At 42.2% G+C, this 23,051-nt stretch overlaps 1 protein-coding gene across 4 annotated transcripts in view; it reads right to left on the bottom strand.

The window, feature by feature from the left end:
- The window catches only part of Ric8b (RIC8 guanine nucleotide exchange factor B), a 94,464-nt gene that overhangs the window by 5,007 nt on the left and 66,406 nt on the right, over nt 1–23,051 (bottom strand). Inside the window, exons 8-12 of one of the 4 annotated variants that reach the window (XR_003712575.1) lie at nt 20,580–20,724; nt 9,888–10,007; nt 6,714–6,797; nt 2,830–2,968; nt 1,978–2,151 (exon numbers count right to left, since the gene is read on the bottom strand). Coding sequence is in view for 2 of the 4 variants with exons in the window: in XM_028776946.1 (XP_028632779.1) it covers nt 9,888–10,007; nt 20,580–20,724 (265 nt within the window). In the remaining 2 variants the exon portion in view is untranslated. The remainder of the gene's footprint in view (nt 1–1,977; nt 2,152–2,829; nt 2,969–6,713; nt 6,798–9,887; nt 10,008–20,579; nt 20,725–23,051) is intronic. The other 3 variants (XR_003712576.1, XM_028776946.1, XM_028776947.1) reach the window with 3 other exon arrangements.

Genomic DNA, 23,051 nt, shown 5'->3' with positions numbered 1-23,051 from the left:
CAACACGCTGAAGACAACCGATCGACAAGCAGTGCCCTGCCTTCCTGAGCCTTACAGCCTCCCCCCCACCCCCACGTGCTATATGGTTCAAGGAGATTTCCTGTCCTGTGGGGGAGCAGGAACCGATCACGTGCTAGCTTGTGATTGCTTTACCTACCAACCCTGGACTGCTTCTCATGCTCAGTCTACTTTTCTGTTCTTCTCTATCCTAACGCTAGCACCGTACAAACACCAAGCAAGCCCTGTGCTCTAGACACTCATTACTGACAGCTTAGTGCACGCTCTGGTTATCTATCAGTTTGTCAGCTGTTTGTGTCCATGTCAGTAAGGTATGGACAGAGTTGGAACCTATTTATCAACGCCACAACAATGTTCCGTCACCATCATATGGCGATGCACAAGCTGGAGGGACACAGGAGGAAAAGACGTTACTAAAGGCTCCTTGTAGGAGGCAGATTCGGGGCCACACTGTAATTAATGGCAGTGAAAAGACATGGTGTCACAGGGGGAGAGGCACCCCAGAGGCAGAATTAGTCAAGCAGAGGAACAGAAGCAAGAGTTAGTTATGTGCAGGACTGGCAAGTAGGTTGGCTCAGCTGAAGAAAAGGAAAAAGAAAGCTCAAAAGTGCTACAAGGCCTGAAGGGGCTGGAAACCTGGACTAAGGCTGATGAGCTGACAAAGTCCCAAGGTATTGCTGTCTCCAATTTCAAGAGCCACCTTCTATATTTAAGAGTATTCATTAAAAATGAGCACTACTACAAACTTTGAAAGCTACAAATGACACTGCTCTGATATTCTAAGTAAAGTACATTCTATGCTTTACTTAGTCTCAGTATTCTCTGTGTTCTAGCACGGTGCCTTAGAGAGCAGAGCCTCGGGGACGCACAGGAACCACATTTAGCTGGCCTTCTTACAGAAGTCATGTATCTGGAGGCTCCTCATGACTAAGCCATGAACAAAACTGGCTAAACCTGTGAGCAGATTTGTTTCCATCAAGATGTATAGATTCAGGAGAGGATTACTAATCTTCAGGAAAGCCTGATATAAAACCAAGAAACGATTATTAATCCCCAGGAGATCCTGTTACAGAACAAGGAAATCACTAATCCACAGGAAATCCTGAGGAATGCTTTCCAAGGATTTATTGCTCGCTGCTAAATTGTGCTCATCTTGAGGTCAGAGATCCATGTCTTCTCAGGCTATGATTAACATCTAGGACAGAGCACACAGTAGGTGCTTGGTAGATGTTTGCCGAAAGGTCAGAGTACATGGCTGCGGCCTAAGTGGAGAATGGCAGAGGGCAGTGTGTCAAGAAACGTTCTCTAGGCTCTAACAGCTTTCATGATGAGCCACCATCATCAGAGGATGCTCACAGCCCAGTAGAAGTCAACCACCATTTGGTACAGACTCAGCTTCCTGTGCCTGAGACATTAGGAGTTCTAGATTCTAGCTTCGAATCTTCTACAAGTCTATTACAAGTCCTTGGTCAAGCCATTTGCCTCTGAACTACAAAATGAGGGGTTGGACAAGATGATCCCCAATACTCTATACTAATTTTAAGAGTAAGTATCAGGCTACTAAATAACTTTGAATCACTTAAAAAGCTGCTGGTGTTTTTAAGACACTCAAAATCACTATCATAAAATCCTTTCTTCCTAATATAGGATATCTTCCTAGGATATTGTAAACCTAACGGTCAACGCAGACCTGCCTGTCAATGACATATAGCATGACCACAAACCTTTTCTGCAGTCTGCCAGCAGGTGATTAAATGATTACTAAAGCAATGGCAAGTACCACACACAGGACCCAGACAGCATCATGGCCTTCGCTGAGCCTTTTTATGAAGAGTTATCACCGGCTCTAAATTTATGAAGGTTCTCTCTAAAAAATGACAGCTGGTGTGCAATAACCATCTCGGTTGAAATGTGCATAGGATTAAGATATTCACATAGTAGCAGCTGCTTCATACTTACCTTCAATGCTATATACAGGCCTTACACAGTTAAGACTGCCCCGTTATCACCAAAAAGTACAGTGGTGTCTACTGGATAAGGAGCCCATGCTAGGCCCTGTGACAGTATCATGGCGGGCTTCTCATCTGATCAGGCATCTGGCCAGGGAAGACATAAGCCTCCAAGAATGTTCAACTGGAACGAAACATCATTTAGAAATTTGATCTTACTAAACAATAAGGAATCACAGTGTATGAGGGTGTGGCCAGGCAAGAGGATACAGATAAAGCACGCCCAAGAAAAGAAACCCTATTTAGGCCCAGCCTAACCCTTGGGACTTGCCAATGGAAACCAAAATAACGATGATGATGATGATGATGATGATAATAAATAATAATAATAATAAACAAAAGGTTCTTAAATCTAGGGATGGAAACTTCTGGAATTTAAACATACTTAGAATTTTCTGTTCTTTATAATATTTTTTCCCAGATATATTTTAACAGCTTCCTGTTGGTGTGATACTGTGATAGTTTCTCAGAACTGTAGAGATGGTCACAGTGTTTTAGGGCTTCAAGTTCCTATGTGACTCCCCCAGCAGTGAGAGCCAGTATTAGGGCTCAGACAGTAACACGCCCAACTGCACAATACGGAATAGGTCAGATGTGTGTGTGTGTGTGTGTGTGTGTGTGTGTAACACCTGACTTGACCTTGAAGCCAGAAACTATTCTTGCCCACAGCACATGCGTTGTGCAGGATAAACAAAGCATTTGATTCAAGTGCACTTGTGAAGGCAGGACACAATCAAGCAGTTGGTAAAAACACATCCCTGTTTCCCACTTGCACATCTCCCAAGAGTCCCTTCGAATTTACCTATACGAGTTTCAGCTTCCCGCTTGCCACTTAGCTTGATAACGACTCAAAAATCATTCCCTTGTTTTCAAGGGCTCTTCTTTGTTGTCTGCTCTGTGTACTACAGGGTAGTATTGACACATGGAATTAATGACAGGGTCTGTAATGAAACAACAATCATGCAAACACCAGTCTGCTCTTTTGATAAAACAGCATGTTAGAGACCTATTCACCTCCCTCTAATTGAGTACTACATAATAGTTCCGATCCTTTTGTGTAACATATTTTGTTCTATGATTAGAAAAGAAGAAAAAAAGGGGAAACCTATGAAGCACTGCTTCCTTTAATCACCCTGATTAATTCTTGCTTTAATGAGGGTACTGCTATCTAGTCGTGTTCTGCTACACTCTTGTTTTGTTGACTTCTTTCTGTTCAATGTATAACAAAACCCGAGACAGGATAATTGGGAACTGTTACTCTGGCACAGGGATTCCTGTTCTTAATGTGAGGTTGGCCTGGAAAAGAACCCTGACCCATTAAGTTAGACATTTAATATGTAATTCCTTTTCACCTCTGGAAGATGGGATGAGACATTAGTATATAAAGGAAGTATTTTAATTAATATAAAATGCCTTTGGGGATGGATCCCCTGATAGCCCAGAGGGTGTGGCTCTGCAGTGAGGAGTCACAGCCTCTAAAACTGCACTAGGTTCTTTCTTACTGCTGGTAATAACCCCTCTTAGTGCAGGAGTCACATAACTATGTTGGATGCTAAGAGTATGGTGGCCTTTGTGTGGACACTGCTTCTCCCCCGTTCATCTAATGGCTTCCTACTACGACTAGCTAAACTGATCATTCACCACTGAGAAGAAATAATGCAAATGGTGGCTTTCCCACAGCAAATAAAGGTCTTTCAACTGCATCTTAATAAATAATTGAGACCTTCCACTCAGCCCTCACCATTGTGCTTTAGGACGAGGCACCATGGGGAAATAAAATGTGCTGTGTAAATATGTCAACCCCAAGATAAACGGACATGGGTACTGCTCATACTACTACACCCTGGCACTTGGTAATGGGATTGGGAATGGCCATTTTAAAGTTAAGATTTAGCAGTGTGATGATGTGTCAGAATCTGTTAGGTTACCACATTCACATTCACTCTTTGAAACACAGTGACAAAACCAAGCAATAACAAAGGATGGCAGAGCTTTTACTGTCTCCTCATTGAGCAGTTACTTAACTGTGAGCTCACCCTTGGTATGGAGTAGGAAACTCAGTGTGTGATGAATCTCTACCCTCTGATCGGCAATCTGTCACGGTAAACACGTTCACTGTTGGGCTTTAGTGCTTTGTACTTATTTAAAACTTACATCTCATTTAAAAATAATCAGACTGACAAACTGCTCAGAGTTGTTGGTGATTTTTCAAAATAGTGTGTTCCAGAGGGTGTCATTTTAATGCCTGCTCTTAGGTCAAACACTTAAGCTCGGATGCTCACTCCTTGATAACATACCTCTCGTCCTGCTGAGCTCACAAGACTGTCTTAATGATCAACCGGGTACATATGGAAGCCTTTTTTTTTTTTTTTACATTTTGAAGTACTGAGTTAGCTTTTTATTATTCTAATTTCTGTTAGAAGATAGCATGCAAAGCCTCTACTATTCTGCTTGGTCTCCTGTTAGACAGCACAGCTAAGGACATGTTAGAGGATGAGGTTAGGGACAGTGTAGAAAGAACACATTTAGTTCTATTCTTAAGTAATGGCACTCTTTATTACCTCTTGGTAACATCCTTAGAAAACTCTTTTACCCTGCTGTCCAGATTGACAAGATTCCGGAGGGGTGTGCACATTGAACAGAGAGCACAGACACCCACTCTGACACATACTTGCCATCGAAGGACCCGAGAGTCAGAGGAGAAAGGTGACTGAGGAAGGACAGTATTTTTATCTTGTTTTGCTAATTGCCAAATGCCATTTCAGCTTGTGCTTTAACCACACACTCTGTGACTTTCAGTAGTGAGTACAAAGGGTGCATGACATCCTGCATAGGTGTCTGGCCACTGAGATAGTCCTCTATAACCTAAAGATGTATAGTCAGGCTTCTCAAAACAATCCCCTCTTGTTCCTGTATGGGTGTGCAGGTATACAAAGCACCAAGATGAGTTTTCATGGAACATTAATGATGGAGAACAATGCTCTATGTCAGAAACATGAGGCAAGCCGCCATGTAAGCCGTATATTGATAGTCAATGTCCAACTAAGGAAAGAAAAATTAAGGTAAAACTGACTTCAGTTTAATCCAGTATGAAAATTGGTCTTTTAAACACATAATCTACTAAATAATTACTAAGATACATTCGAGTCTCTTTTTCTCTTTAGAGGACATCCTAATTTGGATTAACCATACTTCAAGCGTTCAGTAGTCATGGACTGACTAGCAGGTCCCACAATGGACAGTGCAGACCCAAAAGATTTTCTGTCTTAAGATTAAAATCTTTGAACCTTAAGATCTTTGGTGCCTACATTAGGTCTTACAATGCATAATGCTTACAATGCTTAGGTGGGTTGTATTTCTGAAATACACCCAAAAAGTATATCCTAGACTAACTCTTCAAAGGCATGTGCAAGTATAGGTTTTGCTACTTCTGTAAGATGAGCAATAGGATTTATTTACATTGAAAAAAGTCATGTGTCTCTTACTTTCTAGATGTAAATCAATCATAACTGCCTGAGTTAAAAAAGTAATCTCTTGATTCAAGTGTACTATCCTTGTATTTGGTGCCAGCACTAAGAAAGCCAGGTCCCACACAGCAACATGGCGGGGTGGAGAGGAAGGTTAGTGGCTAGGTGTGGATGGGAAAAGTGGTGGCAGAACAGGTATTGTTTATTGATTGACCTACAACTTAAAGCACAGGTGCCTCTCAAACAGTGCTAGAATGAGAATGGTCAGAAGATCAGGCCATCTGGTTTCAACTAAGGAAACAGAGGGACAGGAGGAGTAGAATCAACTGTAACTTAAGATGTGCTCGCCCTTGGCCGGCAGGGCTAAGGCACTGTTAAGAGTGTGTGTGAGTGTGCTGTTGCTGGGTAAGGCACATGGGGCTGGCTCCCTGCAGCCACCACTCTCATCCCCTACTTCAGTGCAGGGGCTTATTTTTGCTATCAAAGTCTGAGACAAGAGAGAGGAGGTGAAGAGGCAGGCATGCCATGTCAAATGATGTCTTCTGTAACCTTATACCTCAGGCTTGACTGATGAATATCATACTTATTTTAGATTAAAGAAATCCATAGCACTTATTTAAGTTAGACAGCCATGGCCCACATTTCTTTATGGTATTCCTTTAAAGCCCCTACTTTGATGAAGTTTGGCCAAGAAATGGAAATGACAAGTACACTTTGAAGCTGTGAATCCTGCATGTTATTCTACAGAGAAAATAAAACCAAAACAAACCAACCAATCAACCAAACAAAAACCAACCTTCAAATCTGGGGTCATCCATATCCATTTTCCATAGGCCACACAGCACTGCACCAGCTCTACAGGATAGCTGTGACAGGGCTCACATGGGTTCCTAGCTCTGAGAACCTCCAGGTGTACTGCCATCTCCACTGAGGAACAGAAACATCTAACAAAGACACGAGAGCTTTCTATAAACAGATCAGGACTCACTGAGCATGCTGCTTATCAATGCACACTCAGTAAGACATCTTCTGATGGCTGCCTCCTCAGCACCTTCCCAGTCTAGCTGACATAAAGATGCTGAGGGCAGGAGTCCCTTAAGGAAATGTCTACATGAAGGCAAAACGGAAATGTGACCTCAAGTTTCACAGTAGTAATTTTACACTTCTGTCACATCTATACCCTACGCCAGGCTCAGGAATAGGACTTGGCATGACCAACCTTAGTCATCACTTTGGTAAGTGCTTTGGCACGGGGCACTGTTGCTAACCACCATCCTGGTGCGGGTCCTTCACATCTGCTCTCCTACGGATGAAAAAAGGAAGTGTCTAGTGTCCATGCCTTGGCCACGCCACCTCCAATCCATCCTCTACTCTCACACCCTTCCTTGGCAGTGCAGGAGAAACTGCTGAGAGGATGACTAAGAAGTGTTCTGGCAAACACACAGACAGACAGACAGAGTAACACAGTAGACAGAGCAAAGGCCTCCAGGTCTGGAAAAAGAAGTTCCTAGTCTCACTTTATCATGGAGCTGGAGACAGAGCACGGGTGGCCGTGCTATAAACTGTCAAGAGAAAACGGGTTATCAGCAGCCATCAGCCTGACAGCAGCCATCAGCCTGGAAATGTTTGGGGCATTTCTGTGGTCCTTGCATTTCACATTGGTCAGTGAGGTTTCATTAATATACTGCTTGAGCTCTCTGAAGAAAGATGCAGTATACAAAGTCCAAGGACTTAAAAGGATTAAGTCTCTCTCCCTACAATGAACAGTCATTTCCATTTCTCTCTAGAGTACTGCTTAAACTTGATGAGCAGCCCCCACATCCCTTCCTTTCCCTGGGAAGATTCCCTGAACCTTTCAGACAGAACAAGCTGCTCCTTTCCCCTGGGGCATACAGCTCAGCACAGACCCTGACTGTCACCATTTCTACTTTGTACTCTGGAATAAATTATTCAGCCATTTCTCCCAGTAGAGTACCAGCTTTCCAAAGCCAGAAGCTGTCTCGCTCACCTTCAAATCTCCCTTCCCCTCCTAGCTCAGTGCTCTGGACCTGGGAGCAGATTAGTAAATGCTCCTTGTACATTACTGAACTTAAAGTCTACTTGGTTGTATGGCATCTTATTTTTTTCTTATTTTATCAAAAATAAGAAAAAGTGAAAAAAGAGATGAAGTTTAAAACTAATGACTAGCACAGCACAAGGAACATGTAAGACGCATGAAGAACGGCTTCCTCTTTGAACGCTTGCTCTGGAATGCCTACTGCTGACCGTCATACAGCTGTCGCTGTCATTAGTGAGAGCAAATGTTAAGATAGCGCACACAGGCGGACAGTATAAAACCTACCACACAGCATGCAAAACATCAACACAACTTCTGACTGTCTTCAAGTTTACTTCTGTTTCAACTTTTTAACAGCAAAACAGGTACTGTCAAAGCCAACACAAGACATACCAGCTCTGTTTATGCATGCGAGTGTCAGTACCACCTTCAGCTTGGGCAGGCACCTGCCAGGTGCTTCTTAGTGAACATGTATGTCAGGTGCAAGTTGAGCATTTCAGAATTAGTGTTTAAGTGTTTACTTATTGGTAGCTTCTATAATATGTAAAAATGTGTAGATTCACCTGAGATTAAAAATCGAAGAGCCTCTTTGTTTTATGTGAATTAATGGGGTACTTTCTGAAATTGGTGATGTCTCAATGAATAAGCCAAGCATCCAGATTACACTGCATTATCTTGGGCAGTTTGTTCCTCATTTTTCATGTCTTGTACTTGGGTATTTTCATGCAGGTTAAAATGGGTCACCAATACGGCACCTGTGAGAGCTGTCAGCAACTGCTATTGTCACAACAAGAAATGTATGCTCCGTGAAAGATCTACTGTGCTAAAACACTAACATGCTCTGCTCAGCTCCTCGCTAACAATTTCCTTTCTAGCCTCCACCGGATGGATGTAATTGCTTTCATTCTAATTGACTTGTTTACATGTTTCATTAGTGCACCAGGTCCATCTGGAAGTTGTCAGGTACATACAACTGATTTCAATACATATTGGTTTTTTTTTTTTTTTGAGGGAGGGGTACTGAGAACTGAACCCAGGGCCTGTACTTTACTTTCCCGAGCTACCAGATTTTATCTGTAAATACTCACATAGCTTGCTATTCTGCTTAATATAAGTCTGCTCACGTAACAGTCTCTATGACTGCTTATTAATTCCTTCTGAGAAAGAATGTGTTTAAAATGTGAAGGAGACATCAACTTGCAAAGAGGCCAAATGTCTTTTGAACAGCACAAGCACAATAGTAAATTCTAATGCTGGGAAAGGAGAAACGTCTGGGAGCAGGACAGTCAGCAAGGTCCAGCATACACTATAGACAAGGAAGCCACCTGCTTGAGACCAGCTTCTACACATCAGCACTGCCCTGCAGAAAGCCTAAGCAGGGCTCCAGGGTGTCACAACAGCCCTGTCTGCTCCAGTGCTGTCAGCTTAGCTAAGCCCCTGCTACAGACATCTCGTGCTTCCCCATCAGAGCCACCCCTTGCCATGCTGCTGGCCGGCTGCTCTACTCCAACTGTGGTTTCTCTTGATGCATGATTATGTGTTGTGTGGAAAATGAGATGAACAGAAGAGATTCACTTTTACATGGTGGCTATGCTGTCACCAACACAAAGAAACACTCACTCAGGTAACTCACAGGAAACAGTGGCTCAATACATGACTGGAGAATAAGGTGGCCCATCTAAGCCTGCAGGGCTCATCTTCTAGAAACTCATCAAAAAGCTAGCTGTGGATTAGCAGATCTTGATTTAGTTATTTACAATACAAATTAAAGGAAGGAGGTGTGAAGCACGAGGGGAGGGGCGGCTGGTTTTGGAATGCCTAATTTAGTAAAAGTGCCTGCTTTAAAGAAAAAAGTCCTTTATTTGAGCTACTTCTTTTTACTTCTTCCTGTTGCACAGACGGCATTTTAGAATTCTTGGTTTCAGCAGCAACTCAAAAAGCAATACTGCAAACTTGCACATCAAAAAGGAAAGGAGAAAAAACGCACCATGGTTTCAAACGAAATCCAAAACAGACGGAAACAAAATGACAAGCAGCAGCAAAATCACTGAGCCTAACTTGCAGCATCCTTTTGAAGACAGGGATGTTAGTTGGTTAATATCACAGCCACCTCTAGGTACTGCCTCGGCACTGAGCGTTGACAGGTTGCAGTAATGCACATCCAGAAGCGGCACATGGAGAAAAGCCATGGCGGCACTTAGCTGCTACTGCCTCTGTCTCCCTGTTCCAATAGACATGGACTTCCAGAGTTGCTGTTCTATGGTAACTCTCAGTGAGAGAGACAAGGAAATAGGACATTCTTAGAAACCAAGCAAAAAATGTATGGGAATACAATACCTGGAAAGTTTATCAAGCATGTTGACAAGTTTCATGGCTTCATATTCTTTTTGTTCTTCTGTCATTTCATCTATAGGGTTTGGCATTGGTTCCTCTAAATGACCAGTGATAAGATTAATGCTACAAAAAGAAAAAAAAGTTATGCTGTATGTTTTAGAATTATGCTCTTTCTATGCTCTTTTGGTCCAAATTTTAAGTTAATTAAGAAAGAGTATAATAGCCAAAAATTGGCAATAATTTCTATAGTAATTTTATTGTATAGAACTGCTATATTATATTATTATTATTATTAGTTTGCTTTGAAAAATGGGCTTTTTACAAAATTAAAACTGACTACTTGCTAACTATTTTTTAAGTCATGGTTGCTTTTAAAAATATAAAACTTTATTGGTGCTGTTGAGTAAATATCTTTTGATGCATATCTTATTCACTAATTGTAAGGTGACAAATACTTTTAGAAGTTAAATGAGAAAATCCATTCGTGATACAGCATAAAACAAGTATGTCCCCAAAAAAGGGGGGGGGACCTTGAGAACTGCTAACAGAGAGGCTGCAATCTGGAAATGAGAGCAAGCCTGTGTATAATCTCAGGAAATTAGTCCATCAGTGAGACCACAGAGGTAACGAGTGCCTAAAACAGTCAACAACAAAGCAGGAATGTTAATTAGATCTGATCTGACTGAGGAAAAAAGTAAAAGCTAGCCCACCAAGAGACAAATACGGCAGCTTAGCTTTCAGGAAACAGATCTAGAATAGTGTTCAACAATAATGTATATGTTTTGTATGATGTTCTAACACCAAAGAAATTATACTCTGAAATAAAGGGCCACATTTCTATCTTTTCTTTTGTATTGAGGAAGAAAAACAAAACAGAGCTCTCTCAATGTCTGCTAAATATAAACACCTTCAAACATTATTCTTGAGGAGAAGACACAACTACCATTAAAGTATCTTATACCAGCCAAGTACAGACTGTTTTAATGATCAAAATCATAACACCCCCGCAGAGAGCATGATGGTAACAAATGATTTTCTAAGGGCTTTCAGGACCTGGCCAGGATAAACAAACCAGTGAGATAGTCAAGTAGTGTTGGGAGCTTGGGGTAAACTGAAGAAAAAATGTCATGTGAGCTAAAATCCCTGCTCCTCGGGTGGCCAGTGTCCACTCCCATTTAAGACTTCTCAGTTGCAGTGAAGGTTAGCTCATGGTAACTCTCACTTATCACTACCAGACTTCCTGCTCTTTTTCTATATTCCTCGAAGGCTACTCACCACACAGATTCTTGTGGAAGGGTCTGCCTTTGCTGTCTTAGAAAACTAGATTTAAAGTCTGTGCAGCTCTTCTTAGACAGGGCCTATGATTAGAAGTATAGTCAAAAAATTTGTTCTGCTGGACTTAATGGTGCATACCTAAGATTCCTGCTTGGGGCTGAGAGATTGGAGTATAAATTCAAAGCCAGTCTGAGTGACTTGCCAAGGTTTAAAGGGGGCTGGGTTACAGCCCAGTGGTAGAGTACCTGCTGAAAATCTAGGAGTTGTGAGACTATGTGTTAAATCCCCAGCACCTACTCTTCCCTAAAAAGGCAAATGAACAAATCAAGAAAACCTCCTGTTCCAATCAGTAAACCATGTGCAAGACAGAACATCATGGAGTCAATCAGGGAGAAGGTGGGAACAGGGCAAGCAGAAGATATGGGGACCCAGAGGCCTTTCTGTTTGCTCCTATCCACTTGCTTCTAGGTATTCTCTACAGTGCTTCAGGAACGTTGGGGTAACCTTAAAACTATATAGATCCGTCACTTATTCCTCATTTTGATTACACACTAGAATCACTTGGGGACCCGGAGCTGGCCTGACCTCAGATCAACATGTAAAGTTCCCCATGTTATGATAGACTGGGCTTAAGTGCCCTGTTCAGATACTACTCTTAACTCTCTCGTTTAAAGGTGCCCACAGAAGCGAAAGAGCTCTAGCTAGATGCTGTCACAAAATTGCTAAAGGGGTCCCTACATTTCCCAAACTTAACAACAAAGAGAACCAAACGAGGTTTCTGAGAAGTGATGCATGGAGATACTGTGCTGTTATTTCTTTGGCCACATGGTGCTTGCTACTTGCTAAGTTATAAAAACAACTAAATAAAGATACTTATTACAGATATATATTACTCTCAAGCAAAGGAGATTGGGTCTTATAGGAAGGGAACAGAAATAAACAACGCCAAGCACGCTCATTTGCCACTTGAGAGGCTTCTCACACGGACAGAGGTGTGATGTGAGGAATCACACCTGTAGACTTTTCAGAAAACAATGACACAAGCACAACCGTGTCCCTGAGAAACATGTCAGGGGACACTGGTAAGGCCTGTGCTGCTGTAGGCACAGCACAGTCAGGCACAGGTTCCTAGGTAGGCACAGTGGTTCTTCACTCGGTATCTTTGTTGTTTATCTTTTGAGACAGGGTTTCTCTATGTATCCTTGGCTGTTCTAAACTGGCTGTGTAGACCAGTCTGGTCTTGAACTCAGAGCTCTGCACGTCTCTGCTCACCAAGTGCTGGGATTAAAGGTGTACGTTGGTGGGATAACATCTATTTTCTAGAAGTTATTCTTGAGTCCCCTGCTTGCTCTGAGGTTAGCTTCCAAGTGAGCATGAAGGCAGCATTCTCTCTCCTACAGTGAGGCCCCTCCCCTATCCATGGAGACAATACCATAATACTCCAGATGCGCGCGCATACACACACACCTTCCTTTAAACACAGAGCGCAAACATTGGTTCACGTCTCCCTTTAAATAGATTTTTTTCCCCATTATGATACTCAGGGGAATATAAACAAAACCACATGAAACACAAGCCAGGACAATGAACTGTGCCACTCTCTCACAAGAGAAATACCAATGTGTAGTGGGAGAAGGCAGATGGGAGCTCTCTCTCCCCTCCGGTCAGTCTCATACGTTTTCCACCCAGAAGAAGAGGAAACAAGTCATCACACAACGATAATGCAAAGTTGTATATTTGGGGATGAACAAATACATAGAATCAAAGACATCATTTATGTTTCAAAATCTTACTACTATGAAACTCTGAGGTTATTTTTACTCTGTTTGAAGGCTGAGTCTTAATTCCTTTAAGGACACTAACTGTGGTGGGCCTTTGGAGAATGGTATGTATGTATGTATGTATGTATGTATGTATGTATGTACGTATGTATGTATTCATTCACCTCGTCTTTCCTCCTCTTTCCCATCATTCCAGTCCTGTGATTAATTTTATCTTCTAATTTGGTGACAATTGTCTGACCTGTGGCTACTAACCATGATTTTTTTTAAAAAAAAATATGATCATTTCATCAACTAGCATGTTATGGCCTGGCAATAGGAAGATTATGACATACTACAATGGTATGAGTGTATGATAAAAGCTGAAATACATCTCAATTATTTTACTCTCCTAACTATTGCTGTCTCGGGGTAATATTGGCATCACTTAACAAAAAGAACTACATGGAGACTTAGCTCTATGAAAGCTTCCGCTTCTAAAGGCAGGGCTTAAGTTACTCAGAGCTCTGCCAAAGCAAGGCGTCCTGTTGCAACACTGGCTGGACCCACACGTGCCAACACCAGCTCTGATGGCCGCGCCCACAGGGCATAGGGCACAGGGCACAGACACCGGTACTGATGGGATTCCTGGTTCCTTCTGCACTGTATTTCAAGCCCAGTACTGATAATCAGATTTAAAAATCTATGGCTGGAGAGGCCATAAGGTCATTTAGCTAAATTTTCATGGCCTCAAATGCCTTCTAAATCTCTATGTTAATATCCACTGGTAACATTACCTTAGGGAAGATAATAAAACTGCTGCAAGGAAGCTTTTCTTTCCAATAAATGGTGGTGAATACAGAAACTCTTAGCTGCTCAAGGTGCTGAGAAAAAGTAACAGCTGAACTCAGCCCCAAATAGGACGTCTGTATCACTATTGCTAGGCCTCAAGGGATCCAGGGAAGAACACAAGAGTAGGAAAGCAAGCAGACTGACGTGAAATGCTGTCTTCTTACATGACACAGTAACTGCACTCATCAACTTGTGCAGCTGCCTGCAGTGGTCAGGAACAAGAACAGGCCTGACAAAGGTCAGACCTGAGCAGGGGAGGGACTCAAGGCGGCGGTGGGAGGGGGAACTACTAACTACTCAGAGGTTCTGGGAAAGAAGGAGTCAGTGACTTCAGATGTTCACCCACTAGTGAACCCACCAAACTGTAAGGACAGTTCCAAATCCATGGCCACACAGATGGCTCTGGTTAAACACAGTAGATCACAAAACAGAACAGACATGGGTGTGGGAAAAGGATTTGTAGGAAAGGGGTGCTGACAGAGATAGGAGGGAGAAAAGAGAAACTGCAACGCATGTATGCAATTGTCAAATCAGCAAGGAGGCGAGACAGGTCACCCGAGCAGCGCATGCACACCAGCTCTGACAGACGCTCTACTCAATTCCACAAGCTGGCTGCTATGTGAGCACATGAATCTTAGTGAGAACTTGGTGTTGTTATAAAGATGCTAGAAATCCACATTTTCATCTGAAATGTCTGCATTCTAAATGTTGCCAAGTGATTAAATTATTTTAAAGAGCACTTTTCAAAATGATGACAAGAATATAAACCAAAAAACAATACTACATGGGACAAACAAAACGTAACTGTGGACAAAATTCTCCTTAGGTGCCCATAAATCCACACCCTCTAAAAAGTTTTTAGAAAGAGGCATTTCTGTATGCCTAGACAAGGAAGGGAGGGAGCCAGAGTGCAGGGAAGCAGAGGCTCTACAGGGAGAAAGCCCAAGCTGTCCTTCCTGGGGCCTCCCCAGAACACTTGGTTCCTGCACCTCCCCAAGCAACACAAAAAGCAACAAGCCATGCCTTGATCTCCTGAGCCCCACCCTGGCTAGCAGAGCTTCTCCATTGGAGCTGCTGACTAACTCAATCAACAGCTCAAAAAAATGTTTTAGTACAGGGGTTGGCAAGATGGGTCAGCAGTTAAGAACCCTGACTGCTTTAGCAGAGAAACTGGCTTTGATTCCCAGTACCCATATAGGAGTTCACAACTGTTTGTAACTCCCGTTCCAGGAGATCTGACAGGCTCTTCTGCCCCCTGTGGGCATCTGACATGCACATGGGGCATAGATATATATGCAGGCAAAAGACTCTAACAAAAAATAATTTAAAATGTGTTAATGTAGTCAACAAACATTTGTATAAAGACAGGTTTTTTTGTTTTTTAAATCTCATTTCCTTATGAAACTTACCTTCTTGCAAACAAAGGGGAAAAAACCCAGACCTAACGAACAGAGATGCTTAGGAGGGAAATGCCCACACTTCAGAGGGCACTACACAGGCTGCACAGAGAGGAGAACAGATCTGAGCAAGACCTGGAGGGTGTCCTGAGAGCCAGCAACTGTCTGGAGGAGCTGTGCTCCACACTGAAACACTCAACACAAGGTCAGGTGTTTGACAAGTAGTGAAGAGGCCGGGTGGCAGCAGCGCAGAGACAGACTGCAGTAGGAACCTTGGCTTTCAGTCACTAGACAGTTTTAAGCAACCGACATTGTCTGACTCATGTTTTACAGGGATCCCAGTAATTGCCGAGCTGAGAATGTAATGAAAGGCCCCAAGGCGGAATCAACAAGGTCAGTTAGACGGGGATTTACACTGCACCAGAGAGCCAGATCTGTGACTTGGTGGTGGAGCACTAGCCTACCGTGAAGAAACCAGGGCTCTGCCACAGTTGCCAGACAAAGGGGGAATTTTGGACAGAGCCAGTGTTTCAGCTTAGTGACAGTTAAAGCAGAAGGTGTAACTAGATTCTGAGTGTTATGAAGATCTAGCCGTAGCTGTCAGGTGCTATCAGTAAACAGTGCAACTATTTACTGAATGACGGGGAGCTCTAGCACTCCTGTGTTCCCACGGATGTCAGGGCATGTGCAGACACATCATTTTCTGGTTTGAAATTATGGAAGAGCCGGGCAGTGGTGGTACACGCCTTTAATCCCAGCACTTGGGAGGCAAAGGCAGGCGGATTTCTGAGTTCGAGGCCAGCCTGATCTACACAGTGAGTTCCAGGACAGTCAGAGCTACACAGAGAAACCCTGTCTCAAAAAACCTAAAAAAATAAAAATTAAATTAAATTAAAAAATAAAAATAAAAAATAAAAAGAAAAGAAATTATGGAAGAAAGATAACTATGAACAGGAAGCTGCATGAAGGGCGAGCACCTGTTTCTCTCTCCTAGTGCAGTGGAGCAGTAGGCAGTACGCAGGGACGATTAAACCCCAAGTCCCCACTTTCTACCCATTAGTGCTCCTACTGAAAGCACAGACATGCCCTCTAGAAAATAACAGACTGTGAGCATACAGAAAAGAAAGCCCTGTGGCCTTGGCAAGAGTGTAAAATAGCACAGCTGAGATGTAAACTAACAGACAGGTCCTGAAGAAACTGAGCATGTAAGCATGGGTGACACAGACTCGAGAGAAATGAAAGCAGAGACCTGCAGAGACACCAAGACACTTCTGTTTAGCAGCATTACCTAAGAGTAAAAGGACGGAAGCACGTCAAGTGTCTCTTGACAGCCTGTGAGTAAACACAGTGTTTACAGAGTAAAATGGAGAGGCATTCAGTCTTAACACGGGAGACATTTTGATACATACTACAATATGAACAAACCCTGATGACATACGAAGTGGAATCAGCCAGTCACAAAGGACAACTACTATATATGACTTCACATATACAAGGTTTCCTGATTTCATACAGACAGGAAGAAGCTAGGAGAGGGTGCAACGGTGAACAGTTTTATTGGGGAGGATGAAGTCTGGAAATAAACTGGACACAGCAGTACACACCTGCATCCCAGCACCCTCAAGGCTGTGGCAGGACTGTAGGTCTGAGATCAGTCAGCCTATACGGTGAAACCTGTCTAAAAGAAGCTCTGCACATGGCTGTGTAGTAGTGTGAATGTACCGACTGCCACTGGTTTTCATACGTTACATTGCCTAGAATGCTAATTTTATGTTGTGTACTTTGTTTCCTGAGTAAAAAGGCGGAAGTGAAGAAGTTGCCTCTTTCTTTGAAGCCAGTTGCAGTGGGATGTACCTATAATCTCAGCGCTTGGGAAGCTGAAGCAGGGGGATTCTGACGTCAGTGTCAGTCTGGAACTGAGAAAACTCCATTTTGAAAGTGCAAGTTATAAAGTGTTAAGGTTGTTAAAGGCTGTGTAGAGATGCTATGGAGGGGGCAGAAGGAGTTATGATTTTGTTTTCAACTACGGTCTTTTTGTGACCAGACTTTAGATGTATTTCACTGAATGCTTATAGTCATAAACCTTACTTTATAAAAGTTAGTTAAATCCTAGTCTGTACAAATACAGCCCAGATTGGGCAAAGAGAAAAATCTTCAAGTCTGATTTGTGGTTCATGTGCTTTAAGAAATACTGAAACCATACAATTTATACAATAATAAGACAATTACCAGCAGACCTAAGCAGCACAACAAAACTCTGACAAGGGGAAGAAACTCCAGGCATGATGCCTTGTGCTCAGGAAACAGCCTGAATGATAGTGTCCAGCATCTGAGATCACTGTAGTCAGATAACTATCTCAAGAGCGTTTCTGGACTCTACATACCACAGTGAAAACTGTCAGAAATTATTCAGAGTTCTGGCCACTTTTGTCTCTGCCCCTCCTACCTCTCTATAAAGCAGCCCCTAAGACACCTCTGGATACATCTGTATCTAGCCTGAAACCTACACATCCAAAGCTGAAAGTAAGTCAAACACACTAAATATCTATCTCTCCACTGACATTCAGAATGATGAAAACATACCAGTTATCAAGGGGCTCTATGTTCAGAGGGATGGGAGAAAGCAGTAGAAAATTAACATTTAGCTGTTTGTAGTGGTACAGGCTTTAATCCCAGCACTTGGGAGGCTGAGGCAGGTGGATCTCTATAAATTTGAGGCCAGCCTAACTTAGATGTGAGGTTTAGGCTAGGGCTACAAAGTAAGATCCTATTTAAAATCAAACAAAAAAGTTTAAATAGCTTTTCCTTTCGATAAAGGACTGTATCTGAGAACTTAACAAGCCTGACTGGCTAGACCTCCATGTGGCATGCATCTCAATTCTATGAGTGTACTTTGTTTAAAAGCAACTAATTGCAGAAAGCCATTTCCAGTCCATTAAATACATTTATTTTGACACAAAAAAGCCTGCTGTAAAATTAACTGTGTCCCAAAGCCTGGATGGAAGGTCCACACAATTCTTGGTTTTAGATTCCAATAAAGGATTACAGGTTACCTTGGTACATTAATCAGAATCCATTTACATTTTTGACAATGGGACTTGGGCCAACTGGATGAAGAGTGGTTGCTTCTGCCAATACTAGCAACTGTTGTGAATAAATGCATCTGAAAAAAGCGGAGTGAGACCCTGGGAACGCTGAATGGCAGAGGGTACAGTAAAATGAGCAATCTTTTCGGATGTCAACTTTCCAAGTTTGATCAGACTAGTAAAAAGTGCTACCAAGTGCTTTGAGCTCGGAGGGTCACCCCCTAGAGTAACAGAGGGCTGCCTTATTGACAAAGTATTTTATGCACTGTCACTTCCACAGGAGCCCCTGGAAAAAGAATGTTTTAAAGTGATAGCAAAAATGTTCCTCTTGAGAGGGTACACTGAAAGAAAACCAGGCCCTGCATGAAGGGGTGTGATTTATTTGAAAACACGTATTTATGCTTATAAGGAGCCATGTATCACAGACACAAGATTTCACATTAGGAATGACTCTGCCCAAGCCTAAGATCGGGGAAAGACACCATTAAGGCTGCAAAGCCAGAGTATAATTCCATCCATGGCAGAGAGCTCTGACAGTAACTGTGTCAGACATCATCAACACTGATTCAAACAACAGGTCCCCTCCTGGGATCTAACATCACCGCTGTGATAAAATTCAATGTCCTACACTAGTGAGAGAGACTCAATGCTCCTGTGCTTTCTTTGAGCTCCTTCTCATATGGTAGCATTCTGTACTTTCTAGTTACATGACTATGATCATTAAAGAAACCATCTTAGATAAAATCAACCACATACACTGAAATGTAAAGACGCCAACATCTGTGAGCGCTTATGAGCTCTCTACCTGACCTGGAATTTGAGAAATAGTTAATGTCATCTCCATCTTCCTTTACAATGACAAGACTTTTAGCTGATGTGGTAGGGTGTGCCTACAGTCTCAACTACTGGGGAAGCTAAGGGGGAAGATCACCTGAATCTATGAGTTTGAGACCAGCATGTGCGATACAGTGAGTACCTGCCCGCACCTCCAAATATACACCACCAACAAAAAGAGGGACTTTTAAACAAGTTGTTTAAGCCTCAAATGAAAAGACACAAAATGTTAAAATGATTTGGAAATTCAGTTTATAGAATTATTCAAAAGAAGAGCTTGTGAGACTAATTCAGAATATTGAGTTAAAAAGTATAATTCCTCTATTGTATATTCAAAATCTCGCCAGAGATGTGCAAGTCACAGTATCTAAGTGACAGTAGTCTATAAAAGTCAGTGCCCGTGAGCCACTGCTAGCACTCCTTCCCCCAGCGACCCGTTGTTCCTTAGGTAACACTCTGTAAGACACTGGTGAAGCTGAGAGTATTAGGATGTTAAACATAACACTATGTACTCAAACCTAATGTGTCCAGATACAGGCTGTGTTGTTCCTGCTGACTGGAAATTGATAATTTTCTTCACTTTATGGGAATTCAATATTTTCATGTCAACAGAATACAATCTACTCTTGATTTTACAGATTGTGATTTTCTATTCTTGGTTACCTACTTCATGACCCATATCATTCTAAGGCCAGTAAAAAACAGCATGGCAGTGTCATTGACAATGCCCATAATGAAGGCGCCTTATTAGCAATGAGGAATGGGGCCCAGTAAAAACTCAGATCCAATGACTGTTAGCAAGTGAGAGGACAGTCGCGAGCTGGTGAGGATGAGAGGATGGGGAAGGGCGGGAGGGAGGACAGGAAGAGAGGTGGCAGCTGCTTTAAGGACGACGATGTCTTTCCCTTGTACATATTGACTTAGACTTAGAGACATCACAGAATTTCAGGTTTGTCCTTCAGGGCACTGAAACACCCATTGAAAACCAAGTTCCCACATAAATGTCTGATCATAGTTCAGTGCAGAGCCAGCTCCTCTCCTTCTGGGGTTATGTGCCTTGTTGCAATACTTTTTGACTTGTGAGGGGTTTTATGCAAGGGTACTGAAAATGAATGAAGCATCAAAAAACCAACTTAAAAACCTGTTTTTTACAACTTAAAAAGCTGTATGTTATAAAGGAAGGAAAACAGTAACACACTCTTTCAAATCGATTCTCAGTATCAAAAATCACCACCACACTCTTACTGCTTGAGAGAGGGTAACGGACTTGTTGAAAGACCCATGCCGCACATGCTGTGAGATACTCTGCTTCTTCAATCACTTGAAGTTACTCTAAGGGATTATTTGAAGCTGTCTCAAAAAACACCAGTAGATGGAAAACTTACAAATTCCCAAGAGAAAGCACTGGAAAATGAGAGTCAAAGAAAGGAGAAGGCAAACCACTAACTGAAAGGCACGGCTACTTAAGTAAATAGAAACACAGTACTATACTTTGGTTTCGCATTTTTGTATTCTTCAGTGTCCGTGTCCTCGTCCTCTGAGTACCAGTTATCTCCTCTTCCTCCAGCCAAGAGGCCCCTGGCCGCCAACAGTCCTGCAGCGTTGCCATAGCCAGTGTATTTCAGCAGGCTATCCACTGCAAAAACACAACAGGGTTTTAGATAGGGATCTTAAGCCCTTGCCATCACCACCCACTCACCAGCACACAGGAGGTGGGGATTCTGCCACGGCAGAAAGGCTTTAAGCATAAAGTGGCTAGACGGAACTACCTCCAAATGCTCCTTGCTGCTATGAAGACTAAGATACTGTCTTTAGGTACTAGGAATTCTGAAATTACTCTTCTGTACACACTTTGACAAATGTGGAGCCTCTGTCCTCCTACTGGTAAGACTCATGTATTAACTTTTTGATCTCTCACCTTATTTTTTGAAATTAAAGATAATGAAAATTAGATTGAGATTTTGCATAAGTGGCATGAACAACCTTAATTTTTTTTATCCTTAAAGGGATAGAAAGGAAGATATATAAGAAATGATAAGACTTACAGATATTAGCAAAGAAGAAAGGCTAAAGTACCAGTTACAGGGCGGGGCAGGCTGGGGAGACAGCTCAATGGAAATAGTACTTGTGAGACAGGCATGAAGACCAGCATTCAGATCCCCAGAACCCAAATGTAAAAACTGGGTGCAAGACAGAGACAGGATTTCCTAGGTACTGGCAAGCTCTGGATTAAATTGAAAGACCCTGCCTCAATAAATAAAGTGGAGAGCCATTGAGGCCTTCATATGTACACACACAACTTTGGGCTTTCATATGTACACACACATGTGGACCTAACACATACATTAACATCAAAAAGTTAGCAACAACATATAAACATAGGAATCCCACTGAGTCAGACTGGCTAGATTTCAATACTATCACCATTACTAGCTGGCTGAACTTGGATAAAATATTTTATAGCTCTACCCCAGTTTTCTGATCTGTAGAAATGGAATAGGGACTACCTACCTCCCAAATTAATACCAGTATTTTAGAAAAGTATGCGGCAAAAAGTCAGTTCTTGTTCCTTTACCTTTGGAGAACAGTACCTAAAACTATTGTGTTATATCACACACACACACACACACACACACACACACACACACACAGTCTGAGGCATTGAGTACATGGTACAGGCCTTCTGTAAGTATTACCCTACTGACAGAGTAATATCCTTTAAATGAGCTGACACAAGAATCTTTGCAAAGAAACCTTGCACTGTAGAAGTGTGAGTGCATGTGTGTATATGCGTGTACATAAATAATATGTGTGTATGTGAGGGGGGCTTATAAACTTTTAAAGAAATATACTGAACAATTACAGGCAACTTTATATAAGTGTACTTTGTTTTCTTCAGGTGTTTCAAGGTGTACAATTATGTATATAATAAAAAGACTTAAAACTTTACTGAAGGCTTTGAGTAGTATGTTCATAAAATGACATCCTAAGGTCAAGTGGAGAAAATAACACTATACATTTATCCATGTATAAAGCCACAATAAAACCTACATTTGAGAAACTTATCATTCACCTCAAAAAATGATGGAAAACCCCAGAGAAGCACACATAGGTGCTAAGAAGGAGGAGGGGGAAAAATCTGTGTGTGGACTTCAGCTGGGGACAGAGGATCATACCGATGGACGGAGAAATAAGCAACACTAAGAAAGGGCCCAAGGGACCCCTAAAACAATATAGGCCATTGCTATTGCCCTTGGTTGCCCCCCAGAACTTGAAAGTATGAGCCTACTACTGAAGACAGCACACTGCAGATGCAGGACTTGGAGGAATGAAGCTGCCCTGGAAAGCCCCTCTCTGAGGACTAACTTTCACAGTATCTGAAGGTGCTACATAAGCACCTTCTCTCTCACAAGAGAGAGAAGCAAGGAACAGACCCACCCAGCGTGGAGGCTATGACTGGCTAAGATAGAGAAAGAGATAGGGGATTTTCTAGTCAGAGTATGTAAGTATAAGGAACATGGACAGCGGCATAAAGCTGTTTAAATACCCACTCCAAGGACACACGAAGCTATCCTTCCTCTCAAGGAATATAAAAACTGGTTACGTTTGTATAAAAAGAAACATGGGGTAATAAGATAAAGAGATTAAAAGAAAGTTATACTCTGTAGCCCAAGCTGGCCTGGGCCTCACTTTCTCCTCCCTAGGTCTCCCAAATGCTGAGACCACAGGCAACTCCTACCACACTCAGCTGACACTTGTCATCTCTAACCTGAAGACCTACCAGTAGCTGTACTCCTTCTCAGTGCTACTGGAAAACACTATGTAAGTATTTAATGAGGGATAGGAATCGGAACCCTTGAATAAATCTGATATGCTGTCTCTTGTTGCAGTGATTCAAGTAAATTAGGAAATGCATAATGAATTATTAAGGGAACAAAAAAAATGTCTAGCGTATATAGGAGG

This window comes from Grammomys surdaster, unplaced genomic scaffold (assembly GCF_004785775.1).
Source record: "Grammomys surdaster isolate TR1022 unplaced genomic scaffold, NIH_TR_1.0 275, whole genome shotgun sequence".
Lineage (NCBI taxonomy): Eukaryota > Metazoa > Chordata > Mammalia > Rodentia > Muridae > Grammomys > Grammomys surdaster.
This window is presented reverse-complemented; position numbering and strand designations above follow the sequence as displayed.